Genomic DNA, 19,559 nt, shown 5'->3' on the forward strand with positions numbered 1-19,559 from the left:
TAAATTTTATTTTTTCATCTTAATTTTTCATTATTCGATAGATCATTTATTTTCTTTTTTAAAAAGCGCGCCATTTTGAGAGCGGTGCTTACATATATATATGTATGTGTGATATGAATCATTTTGATGTATCACTCATCATCCGGCATACATTAGACATATTTTTCTATTTAAATTTAATGAGCATAGATAAAGTTATATATTATTAATAATAATTATAAATAAATAGAAATAACGTTAAAAAAAATATTATTAATACTTTTATCACACACACACACATGACTTATGCTGACGCTATATATTTATAATATTATCAATGTTCATTTTAAAAAGTGACAATAATATAAAAAAATACTTTCCTTCATATGCAAGTGGGATAGTGCATCAAGAATTCAATGGTATAGTGTATGCATCTTTACTAGAATATATAATTTAGTGTCTATAATTTGTGTTATTTGCCTGCCTTGGATTTCATAGGATTTAGTTTTGATAGTAACCTTAATCTGTGCAGTGATTAATTATAACCATTCATTTAGTGTTTTTCAATTAATTGATTTGTTCATTTAATGATAAATTAATTAACAAGTGATTTAAAATGACTTGAAATATTAATAATGAACAGTAACTGTTTAAGGTGTCTACGTGTATTTAGGTTATGTTAACAGTAAGACTGCAATAAGTAGTAGTCTTGCTGATGTAGGTTTAAAGATATATTTAGGAGGAAGTTTATAACATGACAGAAACTGAAGTCGAAGGAAGTACCTGGTGTTACTGGGTTCTCTCTGTTGGAACTCTATTTACATTTCTTGGCTTGGTCGTTGCTTGCATCTGCAGTTGTCGAAGAAATCAAACTAAGTAAGTCTAATTGAATTGCATAGATATTGATAAATAACATGTATTGTATTATACTATTAATTACTATTAATATTATAAATAACATGTGTATTCTCGTAGGAACGATTTACCTGGGTTATGTGGAATGGTAACGATCAATCATTCTGATAATGATAATTTCAATACCCTACCATCTCTAGAAGTTAGTCAAGTCCCACCATCACAGGATACGATAGATAATGGCAAAAGGTTTTTACTCATTTTTATACGAAAAAGAATATTGTATATGTATCGTTGTTATCTTTTTATTATATTCGTAGAATAAGTGGAGCTAATAGAAGCTTACCAGATATACCAAAAGATAAAAATAGAGGAGAAGTTAATGCAGAATCTATACCTCAAGATATTTATGAAACTAGTGAAGTAAATTCTGAACTGTATGCTACAGTGCAGGATACAGGTATGTAAAAAATTATGCAAGAATTCTTTTCAAATAGATATACTTTATTTTATAATGATATTCATTTGAAACTATTTTTTGATTCTCTAACAGAAGAGCCACAGTCTGAAAGAGAAACACAGAGCCTTTCTCAACAAGTTTCAATAGTTCAAGATAATTCAACATTTCAACTTTCAAGATTCACACCATCTACATCTAAAAATGGTAATATAAAAATATAATAATACCAATATAAACTAATTGTTTTCTTTAATTATCTGTTTTAAATGGAAATCTTATATCCACTTTAGATGAACATCCGTATGCTCAACTGCAAAGTATACCAAAATCTGAAATTGATCAATCGCATAGGTAATAATTTTATTAATTACCTCTAATGAAATTATATAGTAGAATTTTTATTGACTGTAAATGTTTTAGAAAAAACAGTACTCAAACGATTATTGTTGATAAACCATCAACATCATCAAATCATACAAATGGAAATCCAGTAGCACCACCTAGAACTCGAAAATCATCGTCTTTCAATTCACTTTTGAGTGCTGAGAATCCTAATGATATACAAGCTGCAAATGCTATTTCTGGAGGTGTGCAAGCTAATCAAGATTTACCTTATATGACACCACCTCTCGCTATGTTACATCTTCATCCACCACAACCACCACAACCTAGTACATCACAACATTTTAGCGGTGATTCTCAAGATTCTAGTAAGTTTTATAAATATTAATTTGTAATACGTAGTATAACACCACAGTAAATTACTTTTGAATTTTATTTATGTAGAAGGATATACTAGCATAAGTGTGCGAGAACCTTTAGCTAATATATTAGCACAAACAAAAGCATCTTATCAACAACATCAACCAACACGTTTGCCCATTGATCCTCACTATGCAACTGTATCCGATGATTCAGGTATTTTTAAAACTCATTCGTTGCACTTACTCTTCGTTAATTAAAATTACAAGAACTTAATTCTTATTTCATTTATATATTATATCATTATTATACTGCAATAGATGAAATGTATGCAGCTATTGACGAACAAGAAAAAATTTATACTAGTGGCAGTGAAACATATGCTCAAATCCAACCAACAGTATTGGAAACAAATAGAATTATACACAGTGAACTAAATCCATTTATTCAACCATCATCACGTACAGAGGAAACACATACTGCTCCGCAACCACCAAGTGTTGATAGTTTACGTCATGTTGCTCATGCTCATTCGAGACAGGGTTAGTTATTTATATCATTATTTTTCTCTTGATGATTTTTCATTCAATATTATAATATATCTTTTTTTTTTTAGCATCATCATCAAGTGCCAATAGTTCTATCATAAACCCAGGTTCTCCAAAACCAGAGAAACGTCAAGCTAATTCACCATTACCTCCTCCACCAGAAGCAATTTCAGATGCATATGCTGCTGTTGATAAAAGAACGAAAAATGATGAACGCATAAGACCTAATTTATCAACTGGAAAATCTTTAGAAGATATGTATGCTAAAGTCATGAAAAAGAAAAGAGATGCAGAAGAGCAAAGTGAAGTTCCTGGATCTTCTAATATTTTACATTCAGAAGTAATACCTTCAAATAGAAAACTTAGTCTCATAGAAATTAGCAGAGCTTCGTGGTCTAGTCATGATTCAGTAGAAATACAGAAAGAAGAACACGACACTGTTCATTACACAATATCAGCCAATACTGTTACTAATGTTCATCCTGAAATGGAAAATAATTGTTTAAAGTTATCTCGAATTCCTGATGGAGATACAAATTTATTAAATCAAGAAATTAATTATGGTTACGAATCTGTGAATACAAAAGGAATTTAGCTGCACGAAGTTTTCCTATTTGTGATTCTAATTATGAAATACCACATCTTCAATCTTTAAGAAATAACGATTATCAAAGTACATCAACATCAGTTCGCGATGGTTCTGATTTATTATTGACATATCCTACATCTTTTAAGCACAGACAAATCAGTAATGCAAGTAGTGAAGATCCAGGGTATGAAAAAGTTAGATTACGAAGAAGAATTGATTTAGATCAGGATACAGATTCCGAGCCAAACTATGAGAGTATGCCTCATGATTCAGGAGAACCAAATTATGCATCAGTATGCCGTCCTGGTGATAGTGATACAGATCCGAATTATGAATCTGTAAGTCATGGGGATCCAAATTATGAAAGTGTAAGATACATGAGTGTTGCTGCATCGGAAGAACCACCATACGAACAGGTAAATAATTATAAATCTGAAACAAATATTGATGGATATGAAAAGATAAAAGATAATAATAGTATATTTAACTCAGACTACGAAAAGATAAATCCAAGCAATGCCTTGGAACAATGCAGTAATGGAGATACAGATGATGAACAATATGTTCAGGTATAGTGTACCTTTTTTTTATATATATATATACATATTTATATGCATACATATGTATATATATATATTATATATAAATATTAAAATAATTATGTGCAGTAGCTAATATTGATGAGGTTTGTTTAATGCAGCATGAAGCTTTCGCAGGTGAAGTTACTTGAGTATACTTTTTTATTTTGATGAAATACATTCTATCCATCTCGGCTTCGATAAAGCTATGGACAGCTAATTTAGTACTATTTGTATTTTAGTATGAATCCATATTTCGCTGATGTTTAAATGTGTTAAGAAAATGTTACAAAATAATGAGGGTAAGACTGATAGAGACAAACAGTGAGAAGTAATGTACAAGTAAAATCTGACTTAATGTTATGTTTAATTATCTTAATTGGTAGCATGTTTCAATGATAAGGTAAACAAAAAAACTATAAAGTTACCAATAATGAAAAGTCATTTATGTGACCGCATAAATAATTGTCTGGCGGAACATTATAATATACGGAGGAACGTGCTGTTGATTAAATAAACATAATTGTGAGAAATTTTCAAATGAAAATTAGCAGATGTCGCATAAATATTATTAAATGAAAAAAATTATTATTTCTTCTGTGAATGGTGCATGCTGTGCCTTGTTGTATTGACTACTCTCTATACATTTTTATTTACATGTCACAAACAACCAGGTCACAAAAATGTATCCTATTCTTTAGTTTAATTAATGAAATAGTACTCTCATAGCTTCATATAATAATTTACTGCCACGAGTTGTAAATATATTAATATTATTTTTATTATTTACTTCAATTAATATACATATTAAATTATAAACAATTATTTATTTATTTTCTTATGAAAAAAAATATCATTTCTTTTTCTTTTTATTATTTCTGCTTATTTTTAATATATGCGCAATATATATATATATATATACATTTATATTTTAAATAATTCCACATAAGAAAAAAAAGACTTTATTACCAGAGAACATTACAGTCAAAAGATATTAATTTATTCTACATTTATAATTTTTTGTGATTTGATTAAAATGTATGTATGCTCTTATATTAGAGCGTGAATATTAGTAAAAATATATGAATTGCTTATTTTTTTTAATAATTTCTGATTTTGATTATTTTCGCAAAGTAACAAATTTCATTATTTTTATGTCCTATGCATTCATATATTATTTTTATTATAATAATAATTTCATATTATAGTTTGTTTTATACAATTCCATTTAATAGCGTTATTATCCTTTTCTCTCTCGTGATAGGAATTTATGAAAATTAATTAATTAGAATACTTTTTTTCTTTTTCTTCTAAAAATATATTTATGTGCAATACTATAATATATTATATAATATGCATTACGTGTAATTCTTATAAAGCTTTGAATAATACTATCGACATTACCGAGTGCAATGGCTTTAGGTTTTACACAGAGACTAGTTTCATAATATGATTAAAAAAACAGTATATAATTATCTTTATATTACATAGAATAATACATATTATACAATATAAAAATACATCTTCTATATAAGAAGAAAAAAAAGATAAAACAAAATATATAAATATATATATATATAGAGAGAGAGAGAAATAATAAAAAGCAAACAAGTATAATTTTCAACGCTTTATAAGACAAACTAATTATTATTTTTTATTTTATTCTTTTGGCTACAAACAATTAGAACGCGTTATTTAGAAAAAAAAACAAACAGAAATTATTTTTCAAATAAGAAAATGTACGGTGTGTAGTATATACCAATAATATCAATTTAATTATTTGGTGCTAATTTTGTTTATTATAGTGTTGTTCAATGCGCTTATAATTTTAATGCGTAAGTAGCTTTATATATATATATATACATATATCGATGTTTGGAAAGATATTTTAAAAACATATATCTTGACAACTATTTTCTAACATATCTTATAATCTCATATTTAATAGTAAATACAATATATTATATATATATATATATTATATTTTATGAAAATTAATCTAAATGAAATATGAATGTAGATAATACATTGTACATACTAGAGCTGCTTTTTTATATTATTACATCGGATATACATACATATATACATATATATATATATATATATAACTACTATATGTACATACATATAATATTTTAATATAACACATTTTTTATATTAAATATAATCCAATTAGATCAACAAATATATCTCAGATTAATTGTAATTCTTAAACTCTATTTGATAACTTTGGAAGCACAAAAAATATATAACTGAAAACAAAAGTAAATTTACTTTTGAGACAACATATATATATTAATATTAATAACGTTGAAACATTATCAGAATAATAGTACTCTATTCATTTTGTATTTTTGCTGAATTTTTGGATTTTTGTATAATAAAAAAAAAGAAAAAAATGTAGAATATAACAAGCTCACATTCTTTCATCAATTTTCCAAGTTTAACTTTAGTGTAATCAATTGTTTTAACTTAATTTTAAACCGTGACTTCTGTATATATACATGCAGGTAGTAAAAGAGAAAAGAAAATATGAGATTGTTTTATTAAACAAATGTATTTTCATTATTCAGAGGACTCATACCGTAGACACAACATTTATAATTTATATATTATGATCACTAGATCAATTAACACTTTAAATACTAAATTTACTACTACTTTACACACATTTGTTATACATATTACGGTACAATTGTTAATAGTTATTCTCACTTTTTATTTATTTCTAGAAAAAAACATGATGTCTCATTTCCAAGTTACATTCCTCATATGATTTCATATTATATTACGTTAAACTAATTATTTATCATATATAACATTAATGAAGGATGGTAATATGCATTAACTTGCCTTCAATATTTATTTTTATAAAGACTCGTTTCATTTAGTATATTAGGAGGAGCACTCCTTAATAATAGTTTATTTTAACGTGTCCAGTTTGGTACACGGAGTAACATGTGTCAATATACTTAATAAAAACTTTATATTATTTATATATATATATATAAAAAAAAATATTACACTTATTATCTATACATCTTTTCATAAAGGATCATTATAAATATATATATATATATAGCATTTGTGCTGCATAAACAAAGTGATTATTATAGAAATAGTAAAAATATTATATGGATAATTAACGAAGGGAAAACAAAAATATATTATAATTTTAATATTAAATAGATTTGCAAAAAGCAAATGTTAATTTTATTCTATAAATATATGCTAAACCAGCTAGCATAATTGACTAAAAGATATATTTAGAATTATTCTTTATTTATAAATTTCTATGTTTTTTTTTGTTTTTTTTTTTTCATGAGTTTTATCATTTTTGTAAGTAAATGATAAAATTCAAAAAAAAAAAAAAATTATTAAAAGAGAGAGAAATATTTTCATAAATAAAAAAAAAGACAAATATACTTTCTTTTGAATATAACAACATGAGAAATATAAAAAAATAATTTTTATAAACCTTCAATCCTATCATATATATATATATATGGACACAAGCTAGTTATTACAATTTGTAATGAAAGTATAAACTACAAAAAGAATATATTTATGAATGCAATAAGTTTACATTATAATTGTTTGTTTTTATAAAATATGATTACATATTTTATTTAGCTTATATTTCTCAAATGATTGAGAAAGTATATATATATTATGAGTATATATATATATATATGCTTATTTTGTTCATTCCTATTTTAAATATCAATATATTTGGATTATATTTATTGGCTAATATTGGTCCTTGCTTCCTATAGCAGTTTAATATTGATTTTTACAGCGATTCATTTCTTTTTATAGCATATATATTATTCATTAATAGAACATTAATTATAATTGAATTTCATTCAATTAGAAGATGAATATAATAAAGACCAAAATTGGCCAAAAAATATTATTCCAATATCTAAAACACTTCTTTCTTTTGGTCTTTTTAAAAATGCACTCTATATATTTTATGAATCATTATATTTTGAAATAATTAATTTTTTTCAATGGATTCAATTTATTATAAAAAAAAAAAAAAAAAAAACAAAAAAACAAAAAGTGTGCATGAGGATAATAAATTTTATTTATAATAGAAGAAATGAATTTTAAATGAAAGATGAAATAAAAAAAGAAATCAAATTTTACATTATTCTTTTAATTTGTCAAACAATAAATATAAGTACTTCAATGAAATGAATATTATTAATAATAATTGATACTAAATCCACTGAAAAACATATAATTCTGATTCTTTTTTTTTTATAAATATGTGATATTTTTTTTAAATATATATGGTCCTATTATTATATTCAGTGCATGTGTATATAATTTGGCTTTTGTTACAAAACATATCAATTTTCTTACCAAAATTTCTATACTTGCCTTTTGGGTGTTATATAATAAAGTGTTCATTTGCAATACCGATTAAAAATTTCTCTTTTCAATTCATTTTAAATATGTATATATAGATACTCAGATTTATGGGATAATCTGAGGAAAAATGTCGCATATATATTACAACATGCTTAGATTTGAATACCATACCTAAGCTGAACTATTTCTAATCACTGTGTTTGGTTTATAGCAGATTTCGTACTTACAAATATAATGTTAGACATATACTATTATATTAGTAATTCTTTTTAATATTACTAATGTAATCTATACTATACATTTATATATTATATATATATATATGATTTTAAAGTAAATAGTATTTTATTTAAATTGTTTTTTAATATGTCATTTTCAATTACATAAATTATACGTATATACATTGTGTCGAGTAATATTAAAAAAAAAAAACAATATTGCTAATAATTTGCAAAATGATTTTTTCTTTCACAATTAAAATGCTGATGTTTAATAAATGACATTAAATATATTGTACTTATAGAGATCAAAAGATCATTATATAGATGAATATTAAATCTTTGCGGATTATATTTAAACGAATTGTATATGTTGTTACCAAAATATCTCTAATTAGTAACTTTGTGCAGTCAAATATGTTTCAAAAGATTGTAGAAATTATAAATGCGTATAAGTTTTTGTTAATAGCCAAAAGCACAATACAGAATGCTTAGAATTTGTTCATTATTCTAATAGCGTGAAATAAAAAGTGATTTTTTTTTCCAAACTGCACTATTTATATGTTATATGTACACACATATACATATATAATTATCTATTATGTATATTACACAATTTTATCCGCATATTTAAATAAATTGAACACAGCGGTTCGATGATATTACAAAATCTCACTGTTGTAATTATGCATTATTGTTTGTTTAAGTGCTCTTCAAAAGATGAAAACAATTGTTTAATTAGTTTATGAAATGTAGTACACAATGTATATAAGATTTTATTTCAAGAAATTTGAAATATGTTAACTAACATTATCAAATATAGATAGATAGATATATACTTGATCTTTCTTACTTTGCATATATATATATATATATCCTTGTTCATTCTAGTTTACATTATCCTCTCTCATAAGATGTATTATGGAATTTATTTAAGATAATTTAGAATATACTTTGTTTTAGCTCCCATGGCAGCATTTACTGTGAAATATATATTAAAATTCTCTTGATAGTTTTCTTAATTATATAATTAAAAAGATTTGCAAATTGCATGTAATATAAAATTTTCTGTGAGTATATATATATATATATACTAATTTTGTTGTGATAGTTAAATAATATAAGTAAATTGGCAGTTAAAAGTAGTTGTAAATTATAGTACAATGGTGTGCTGTAGTAACGATTGAAATTATTTTTTAATTCATTGATTTTCAATTTTACACTTATCAATTTGTAGGTATGATTAATTAACAAAATCGACACGAAATTAATAGTGAATCTCGTACTATAAATATTATTTGTTAAACTTATTCGATAGATTATAATTCGCATAATTACTGCAAGAAATTAGAAAATCTTCATATCATTCAACGCGTGTATAATTTGGTATATTGTTTATGTATTAACAATCGAAAAAAAAAATGTATCTTATTGTTATCATGAATAATGATAGGAGACAATTATTTGTAGATATATTATACTAGATACACATAAAGACCATATTCAATTGATTGTACAAAAAATGTTTTACTTTGCAATATTATTATTCACATTAGTAAAAAGATATCGCCTACTTGTACTTGTACAAAATATATTACATGCAAATAATATATTTTATGAGACAGCAGCATTAGTATATAAGTAGTAATATTATAATAGCATAGTATAATGAATATAGTCATACATAATTATTGCTGATAAAATGTATATATTTGGAAACATGATAAATTTAATGAGTTTTGAATGAAAAATAATAATATATCCTGTACAAATAATAAGTGAAATTGATCGCGTTTGAATTGATCGAATAGACTCCGTTTATATTAGTTTCTCGTCTCGTTTCAATCTAAAAGGAACGTGTTGACATATGTAATAGTGAGTGCTGATGACACTGTGTAAGTTGCTCCCATTAGGCAACAACAATAACAACAATAACAACTAGTTACACATCAGAAAGAGTCTGGGAAGCAACGTGGAGAAATACAAGGAATTCCAGAATTTAAACCACGCTGCGAGTGGCCACGGTCACACACTATCTGGACTACTTGTTTCATCGCCGCAAACTTGTTCAGCATCACTGTCACTTGGCGGACTTGGTTGTTCGAGTTGGTATTGATTAAATTCATGAATATGATCTTGGTGATGTTGCAGAAGACTATGATGATGATAGCAGTGATGACGTTCTTCTACGGGTTGATGTAGATCATCAATATGAACCTCTTGAACAGGTCTTTTAAGTTTATTACACAGTAGGCATATAAACAGAACAACTAAAACAGAAGCTACAGCAGATACTGCTGGGATGACATAACTATCTGCTGGTACCATAGCAGCACCTGTAAATTTACGAATAAAGTCTTTTTTTTTTCACTGTACATAATACACACAAACACAATATAAATGTATATATATACATAATTTGAATACATTTTCTTAAATAATACACGAAATATCTATGTACATTTCATCAATATGTACAAACTTAATCTCGTTTATTTTTATATATTATTGAAGCACCTAATAGACACAATGAAATTGTTGATCACAATACATCTAACAAATAGAATTAATTACAATTTCTATGGTGCTAAAGATTTTTTTAGAAGGGTTTTATAGTGTTCAATATAGATGATTAGAAATTTTTGATCTGCAAACTTCATAGAAAGTCACTGATAGAAAACTACAAGAAAAAGAGAGGTATAATAAACAATACAATTCAGGAAATATTTTGCAAGACTCACAGAGATATAATATAAAAATAACATGCATTTAAATGATTAAAAGGGACATAATAAATAGCATCATCCTGCATGCTTTTTGATTTCAGTGTTACCACATATAATTTCAATATTTAAATTAAATCATGTATTGTAACAAAACTGTCGATGTTATTTTGTTGTTGTTATAGTGATCAAGAATTATTGTATTTCTTTATCTAGAAGAATCAAATGATAACATTTTTATATATATATATATTATTTCCTGTAAAAATCAGAGTATAGAAAAATGAATATGGGTCATCGTATTAGTTTGACAAGAAAAACAAAATATGTTTTAAGTTTATAGTATCCTAATATATATATTTCATATTCGTTTACTCCCAACAATCAATATACTAGTAAGTAGTCTCGTTAATGTTTTCTATCGTCAAGTGTTATTGATGTACTGCGTAATGTTTCGAAAACTTGTTTATCATAAAACAATGATTCAGGAATTGCTGTAAAAAAAAGCCGTTGTTTTTATTGGAAACACATCATCAATCACTTGAAGAATTTTTTTTTTATGTGGAATGATGTGCAATACTGTGAGAGAACTCACGTGATAAGGGAGATCATAACATGCCGGATCGTCGGAAGCTTCATGAGGGGCTCAGATGGCCACGAACATAAAGCACAGAGAGAGAAGAAGCATGGCAGAGACTCCAGCCAGTGCTGGTGACAATGGGGCTGATGCTGCACCTGCGACACCACACAAGCATTCATCCGCTCAATCCTACCACTCTCTCACCTGTACATACGTGTACAACTACTTACCCAGCAATTTAAATTTAGTATGTATAGGCATCGCTTATCATCTTTTTTTATTATTATTTATTAATGATTTCTTTTCTTATCGACTCTTTGGAATGGACTATTTATGCATATTCTATATTTTGTTAATGGGATTTTCTTTCTTTTTGCTTTTTTTTTGTTTTTTAAATAATTTATTCGATAACTATATATGTACCGCATATATACATATAATTTATAAAACACTCGTCTCTCTTTTATTTAAACAAACATGATAATACATGCTTCGTGCAGTATCTACAAATTTTATGTGGTATATGTATACATATTTGCTTGGGATTTTATTAGGTATGTGATATATAGTAGTGAAAATAGTATAAAAGATTTAGAAAGAGAGAGAGAGATCATAAGGGAAAACACTATTAAATTTTTAAAATAGTCAAAAATAAATAAATCGTATATAATATCTAATATATATGTAGAAAAGATTTTCCTGGAAACATTAATATCTTCTTTCTTTTTACTGTGTCCAGAAAAATGAATAAGATAATTATAAAGATAGAATTACATTTATACCTTTAATAAATATATTCATTTTTTTAATACTGAACGAGTCATGTATCTCGCCATATAATGTTAATAAAATGTTGAAATATTTCATAATAGAAAAAGAAAATGTATATATATATAGGGTGTCCTATAACTGGTACTCTTGTTCGTTGGTACCCCCAATTATAAAATTCCCTATATATATATATATATATATATATATATATATATATAGAAAGAGAGAGAGAGAGAGAGAGAGAGAGAGAGAGAGAGAAAGAGAGAGAGAGAGAGAGAGAGAGAGACACTTGTACAAGTGTAGTCATTAACAGACTTCACATCAAAATATATGCACATCCTTTAATTATTTTTTAATGATATATTTGTTAGCTATTTATACATTATGTTAAATGTATAACAAGAATACATACATAAATTTGGATGTTAAGATCATTAATAACCACAATTGTACTATGCTACTATATATATATGAATAATTCACGCGAAGATAGAAATCGTATAAGCAAAAGAGACAACATCAAAAAGTGTACATTAAAAGACTATTTCGAAAATGTCTATTATTTTCAAAACTTACAGTTCTCTTCGTCGGACGAATCGTCTGGACCACAATTTTTGATATCATTACATCTCAACGATTGTGCAATACAATATTTATTTTTCGTGCAAACAAATTGATTTGGACAATCAATATTTTTATTTATCTCTGTCCATACTGCTCTGAAACCGTGCTGTCCAACCGCTTTATCTGCTGATATGAAACTGCAAATATTATATACAATATTTATTTCAAATGTCGTTATAATATACAATTATTTATTTAAAAAAAAAAAATATATATATATATATAAAACAAAAACAAATATCTACCTAAGACGCATATTATTATCTTCCGATAAATAGGTCCACTTGGTATCAGAAGTTTTAACACCGCAAAGCTCAAGTGGCGTGGACGAACTAGAATACCACATACGTAATACCGCAGCAGGACAACCACGTACTGAAAAAACATTTAAGGAAAATAAAACAATAATAATTAGTATATTTCTCAATTAATTACAAGATGTACAAAACGATTACTTACCACTTTGATCACCTTCTACAGAAAATTTATCAAAATCCAATAATATTTGTTGATTAGGTCGTACTCTTATAAACCAATTACATGTTTTACTTGCAAAATTTTTTGACGGGCCATCATATTTATTTGGAAAGTTAGGACTAGTTATTACTCCATAATTCAGACTGCTAATATTTGATCCGCAATCTGTAATATCGTCATATCAAACGAGAAGTCATTAACGAGAATAGAAAATGTTGCATCTCCAAATATATTACCTCCAAAAATTGGTTTTGCTACCTCAAAAGTATAACGCGCTTTAAATCCGCTATAAACAAGTTCAGAATCTGAATGTAAAATTACTTTTAAACCACGAGCACCAAGCGTTGATTCTACTGGTCCTGGGGCAGTCATACCACAATATCTGCCTATTAATTTTTCAGTATCATCGTGATACATAATATAAATTTCTAACCAGTCGTCTTGACATAAATAGTGCCTGTAAAAATAATAAAGTTAAAGAAGGTGTAATCTTTATTTTAATATATCAATTTCAATCTTTAAAGATAGATTATCTTTTATTTTTTTATTTTTTATTTATCTCACCCATAGTGACCGGACGTTACATTCAGAGTTTTGGTTCTAACTTTAAAATGGTCAAAGATCAATGTAACTTGTTCATTTGGCGTTGAATAAAAGAGATAAGTACAATTTGTATCACTTGGATAATTACTAGGATATCGGGGGGAATTAAAATCTCCCTTTTTCGAGAGGAACTTCTGTATGTAAATGTACAGGTACCATCTGGTTCGGCTGTTCCAGGTATTTTATATTCTGTCTCAAAAGTATACCTATAATTAAAAAAACATTAATTTACAATCATCTATAACAGAGATATCTTTTTTTACAATTAAATATATTTCGATATTCACTTTGCTTTAAAACCTTTTCCTAGTAATTCTCCGCTGCTAAATACCATAACAAGTCTTGGCCCATCACTAACTACATGAGCTGGATTACTTTTTGCACCGCATAATTCATAATCAAATTTATCATAAGAATCTGTCGCTTCTTGTCCTTTTAAATATAATTTTAAATAACCATCGGTACACGCTGACCTATAAATAACAAGATTATAATTATAAATATCATTTAAATTACACATTATTGAAAATAATATTTATAGTAATTATACCTACTCTACTTTAGTACCGCTCGTTGGAATTTCAAATACTAGAAATTCCAAGCGAACACGTTCAAGATGTTGCGAATCTTGCATTCCATAAACAAAATAACGGCATACTACTTTTGGCATATAAGGAAATGGAAAATTGGGACTAACTACAAAACCAGAAGACTTCTTTTTACTTAAAATCTTTTGATCGCATTCCGAGCCTCTTATATGTTCTCCATTATAACTGGTTATGAAATCTAAACATATAAAATAATACAAATTGTATATTTCATCTTTTTTTAAATTGTATCTTTTTTTATAAGAATACTTAACTAAAAATATTTCAATATTACCTAATTTAACGAAACTTTCAGAAAATTCGAAAATTCCTTTAAAACCACGATTTTGCGTATTAGCTGTACGCTGAAGAGTAACAAACAATACAAATAGACTGGATTCGGATGAATATAATACCAAATTTCTTTGTTGCCCACAATACGTTCCAATAACAGCGGATGAATTGTCAAGTCCATCGTATACTTTTACATAATCCAAAGGACAACTGAAATATAACATCGTTAAATTTCATTATTTCTATAAATTATTAAAAACAAATATATATATAAATATATATTATATAAGATCAAATTAAACGTACTGTGGTCCACCAAAAAATAAATCAAAATCTCGAAATTCCAGGCGTATTCTTTGACTTGGTTTTCCAATAAATTGATAACTGCATATAAGATCTTTCGGATAAGTTCCTGGATAAGTGGGTGATAATATATTTCCAGTACGTTTAACCAGAGAATTTACCGTGTATGAACACGGTACACTTGGTACTGGTGTTCCAACTTCAAACTCAGCTATAGAAATATAAAACATTCATGATTTTTAATTATATCGTCAATAAAAGAAAAGCTTTACACATGTAAGTTTTATGAATTTATTTTCGATACAACTTACATGCATTAATAAAAGTATATTCCCCACTGAATAATGTTGGTAATGTGATATTTTTATCAGTATAGAAACTGAGGGCAATGCCTTGATAAAGAGAAACACGTTTTCGAGGTGGAATGGGACCACAAAAACGACCTCCAAATGGTGTTTCTATTAGCTTAGTAGTATTTTCTGAACGAATTTCCGAATATATATCCATATATTCATGACTACAACTGAAAACAATAACAAAATAAATATTACGAAATTTTGTACATAAAAATAAAAAAAGTATAATACTTATAAAATATTCTGTAATTATTTATAAAGATTTAACATTTGAATAAGTGATTTTTCAAACTTACGCAGGTAATTCTCCAACAGCTGATCCACTGTTGTACACAGTAAAAAATACATTTCAGAAAGTAAATTTAAGAAGTATTACATTATATATCGATTTGTTATTATTACTTACGCTGGTGGTGTGCCTCTAAGACCAAAAGTAGTAAAAATAAGTTCCACGCGTTGACGTGGTCCTGCTAAAAATGTGTAAACGCACTGCCGAGATTCTCCTTCTAGATTTATCAATGCAGGAGCAACGAAAGTTCCATTTTGCGGTCCATCAGGCGTGCTTATAAATTTTTGATCGCACTCTACAAAAAAATAAATTACAGTTAAATGTTAAACACATTATAATCTATTCATAATTATCATTCGTTTATAAAGTCTAATAATCTTCGCATAAACATAAAATATTAGAAGTCTGGTATTTATATACGTGTTACATTACGTGGATGAATTCGTCGTATTTTTAAATTATCATCATTTGTTGTATGATGATATTTAAAAAAAATTATGATGATTAATTATATCAAACCAAGATAAATAACATACTTGGTGCTTTGGCAGTGGTGAGACGTCCCGGTGGTGGTGGCAGTGATGGAATGTGGTCTTGCTGTGGCAGTGGAGCCTCAATTACCTCGCGGGCTGAATTCAGGAATGATGATGATTCAAAGAACCCCAACAATATCCACCGCCACCGGGAACACACCATACCATATTAATACAAAATTATAAAATAGATTAGAATTCCTTGTTTAAAATCTTAGTAGTTAATAGGGTTGAGAGCGTTTGCTTTAAAACATGGTTTTATCCTTAAATAAAATATTTACTATTATTCAATTTTAAATACTGAAATTAAATATACATATATATTAGATAATAATAATAATTATTATTATTATTATTATTATTATTATAATACTGACCTGTAGTATTGTGTGGACAGAGTAACAGTAAGAACAAGAAAAAGGCAGGAGAAGCATAACTGTTCCCAGAGACATGCCAAAGTACTGAAGCCATACTGCATCCTGTGATAATAATTACATTATCCTTTTGTTTTCTATTTTGTTATTTTATTTATTTGTTAAATAGATAATAATAAATAATTACCATATCGTCAGTGTCTATTCCACACATATGAAGAGCAAGGAAAACTGATCCAAAATATCATCTGTAAAGTACGTATATCAATTAAGTATATTAATTTTATACAAAAATATGAAAAGATAAAAAAAAAATAATAATAAATTATTTGAGTAATCAGAACTGTCGAATGAACTATTCCGAAACATTTTCGATCCCTTATCATGCTTGACAGTGATTGAAGAACACGACGTTTATTATTTTTTTTTTATCATATATGACTTTTTATTTATTATAAATAGACAGAAAAAGCAGGGCTAGTATTTCGACAATCCTAATTATGAATTTAGGAAAACAGAAAACTGCATGTGCATTACGAGTCTTGAAGTTTTTACGAAGTATTCGTATATTTGTGTCACGTACGTGCGTACGGGGTCAAGATGCCGCTGAATTTCAAAACGAATTTCTACAATATTTACAGAACGATACAGTAGAGAAGAAACGTATATTTTCTCAGGAAACTGTAAAAATATTAATAAAAAAAAACAAATGATTAATATTGGAACATTAAATTTGATAGCAAAAATTTCAGTGGTTCAACTAAATAATATATCAATGTTCAAAAGGTTTAAAATAACTAAACAAAAAAAATTAAACAATTTATTTGAAAAAGAGACAAGGAAGATATAAAAAAAATAATTAAAAGATAAAGAAGAAAATAAATGAAAAAATAAAAAACAAGGTCATGTTTTTGTATTATTACTGACCTATATTAGAACGATCATTATTAAAGAGGGGTATATTTTATATTAGAATGAAACTGTGATCCTACCGATCGGCATAAAGAATTTGCCACGCCCTTGAACAAGACACATTCTTTTTCATATCCTGGAGGGTGGAACAACGATCGAACGTCGTCATTTTCCCCTCTATCCTTTTTCTCCTTTTTTTTCCCACCCGTCGTCCAATAAATACCAACCACTTGAAAGAGTAATATAAAACGTGGATCCAATTTTCAATGAGGAAGGCAAATAAAAGAAAAGAAAAAAAAAACCAAATAATAATAATAATATTAACAATAATAATAAATCAAAACCGCGCCCATGCGCTTGACAAAAGATGATAATAAGGTCAATATAACAGTACCTCCAATGATTATCATTATTATTATTATTATTTTCTCTTATAAAACAAAAGAATAATTTAATTTATAATTCATTAAAAATCAAAAGAATAAAATTAAAAAAAAAGTATATACCTAAGTGTATATATTTTTTTGTTTTAAAAAGCAATCACACACGTATGTATATTTAGGACACTACCAATGTCCCATAGATGTAGGTTACAAAAGTGTATGTGTGTGTGTGTGTGTGTGTGTGCAGTATCATGGTTCCACCCGTTACAGTTCGGGTCACCACCCCTCTCTGCAGCATATAAACCCGACCGTGCATATCGAATGAAGTCAAGATCTAAACGAGAAAAGGGATGATATTTGTTGTAGAATATTTTTCTAAAAAACAAACAAAATATCATTACCGTGTATTAAAGCGAGGGATGATCCCGTTTCTGCTTCATTTGTATCACGCATGCACACACGAGATAAACCACGCACGACGCACTCACCTCCCCTCTATTTCAATATAACATTTCTATACATACATATATATATATATATATATATATATATATATATATATTTATGTATTATAAATTAAAATGTATCAATTTCTTCTTCTCTTTCTTCTTCTTTTTTATCTTCTTCAAGATTCGTTTATATTTAAAAAACTAAAAAGAAAGGATAACAAAAAAAAATGCAATATTTATGCCAGAGACAAAGGACCATTACAATAGGAAAAACCACCCCCTTTTCATTTTAATCTTCCTTTCTTCTTCTTCTTCTTCTTCTTATTGCAATTATTATTATTATATTATTGACTTTAGGTAAAGTAATTAATGAATAATTTTGGAATAGATATATTGTTCTTAATAATTTAACATCCCTTGTGTCTCTTGGCGTAAAATATAAAAATACAAAAAAGAAATAGACAAAACATAATATATCTCGTTCGAATTTAAAATAGGACAAAATTATTAAATATTATTATTATTATTATTATAGGATATTGAATTAAAATTCCATTTTTACCGTGCACTGTTTCCGTTTCTTTTCTTGTTCTTGGATATTAACGTTGTAGAAAATAAGGGCGTCAAGGTGATTGAAGGAACGCGGAAGCATCACTGGCAAATACACGCGAAGATGCACCCGCAGAGAGGTGCAAGTATCCTCTAAGTCGTTGGCTCGTTAAAATCGGCACGAAGAGAAGAACGACGCGATGACAATCGTCGTCTCTCCGTTTAACCTAACACACCCTCTTTCCCTACCGACAGAGGTCGTCACAAGGGGGCTGCAGGGTGTCCAATGCTGACTCCTTATTGGTAGCCTTTAAATGGAGTAGGGGATGATTCCTATATCCAGTAGGGGATGTATTTTTTCGCGGCAAAATTACTCGAACGTGACAAACTTGTGCTTTATCTTCTTTTTCTTTTATTTTGCTAATTAAACAACAGAACCGTGC

The 19,559-nt window shown here is 27.1% G+C and overlaps 2 protein-coding genes across 2 annotated transcripts; one reads left to right on the forward strand and one right to left on the reverse strand.

Moving 5' to 3' along the window:
- Window positions 1-113: 113 nt before the first annotated feature.
- LOC107065231 (uncharacterized) lies at window positions 114-6,731 on the forward strand. Its single transcript, XM_089172566.1, is given in 10 exon segments — window positions 114-855; window positions 955-1,083; window positions 1,155-1,294; window positions 1,388-1,498; window positions 1,585-1,645; window positions 1,715-2,004; window positions 2,081-2,212; window positions 2,317-2,538; window positions 2,613-3,122; window positions 3,125-6,731. Coding segments are annotated over 10 exon segments (2,301 nt in total). The 5' UTR covers window positions 114-733; the 3' UTR covers window positions 3,709-6,731.
- Window positions 6,250-19,459, reverse strand: LOC107065230 (tolloid-like protein 1). Its single transcript, XM_015318721.2, is given in 18 exon segments — window positions 6,250-10,645; window positions 12,960-13,144; window positions 13,253-13,382; window positions 13,467-13,649; window positions 13,721-13,941; window positions 14,049-14,211; window positions 14,214-14,293; window positions 14,375-14,560; window positions 14,642-14,873; window positions 14,970-15,178; window positions 15,275-15,482; window positions 15,583-15,794; window positions 15,924-15,950; window positions 16,034-16,211; window positions 16,453-16,545; window positions 16,827-16,928; window positions 17,011-17,071; window positions 19,130-19,459. Coding segments are annotated over 16 exon segments (2,712 nt in total). The 5' UTR covers window positions 16,921-16,928; window positions 17,011-17,071; window positions 19,130-19,459; the 3' UTR covers window positions 6,250-10,334.
- Window positions 19,460-19,559: the final 100 nt, after the last annotated feature.

This window comes from Polistes dominula, unplaced genomic scaffold (assembly GCF_049000335.1).
Source record: "Polistes dominula isolate Pdom_NZ unplaced genomic scaffold, Pdom_raw_medaka contig_23, whole genome shotgun sequence".
In the NCBI taxonomy this organism is placed as follows: Eukaryota; Metazoa; Arthropoda; class Insecta; order Hymenoptera; family Vespidae; genus Polistes; species Polistes dominula.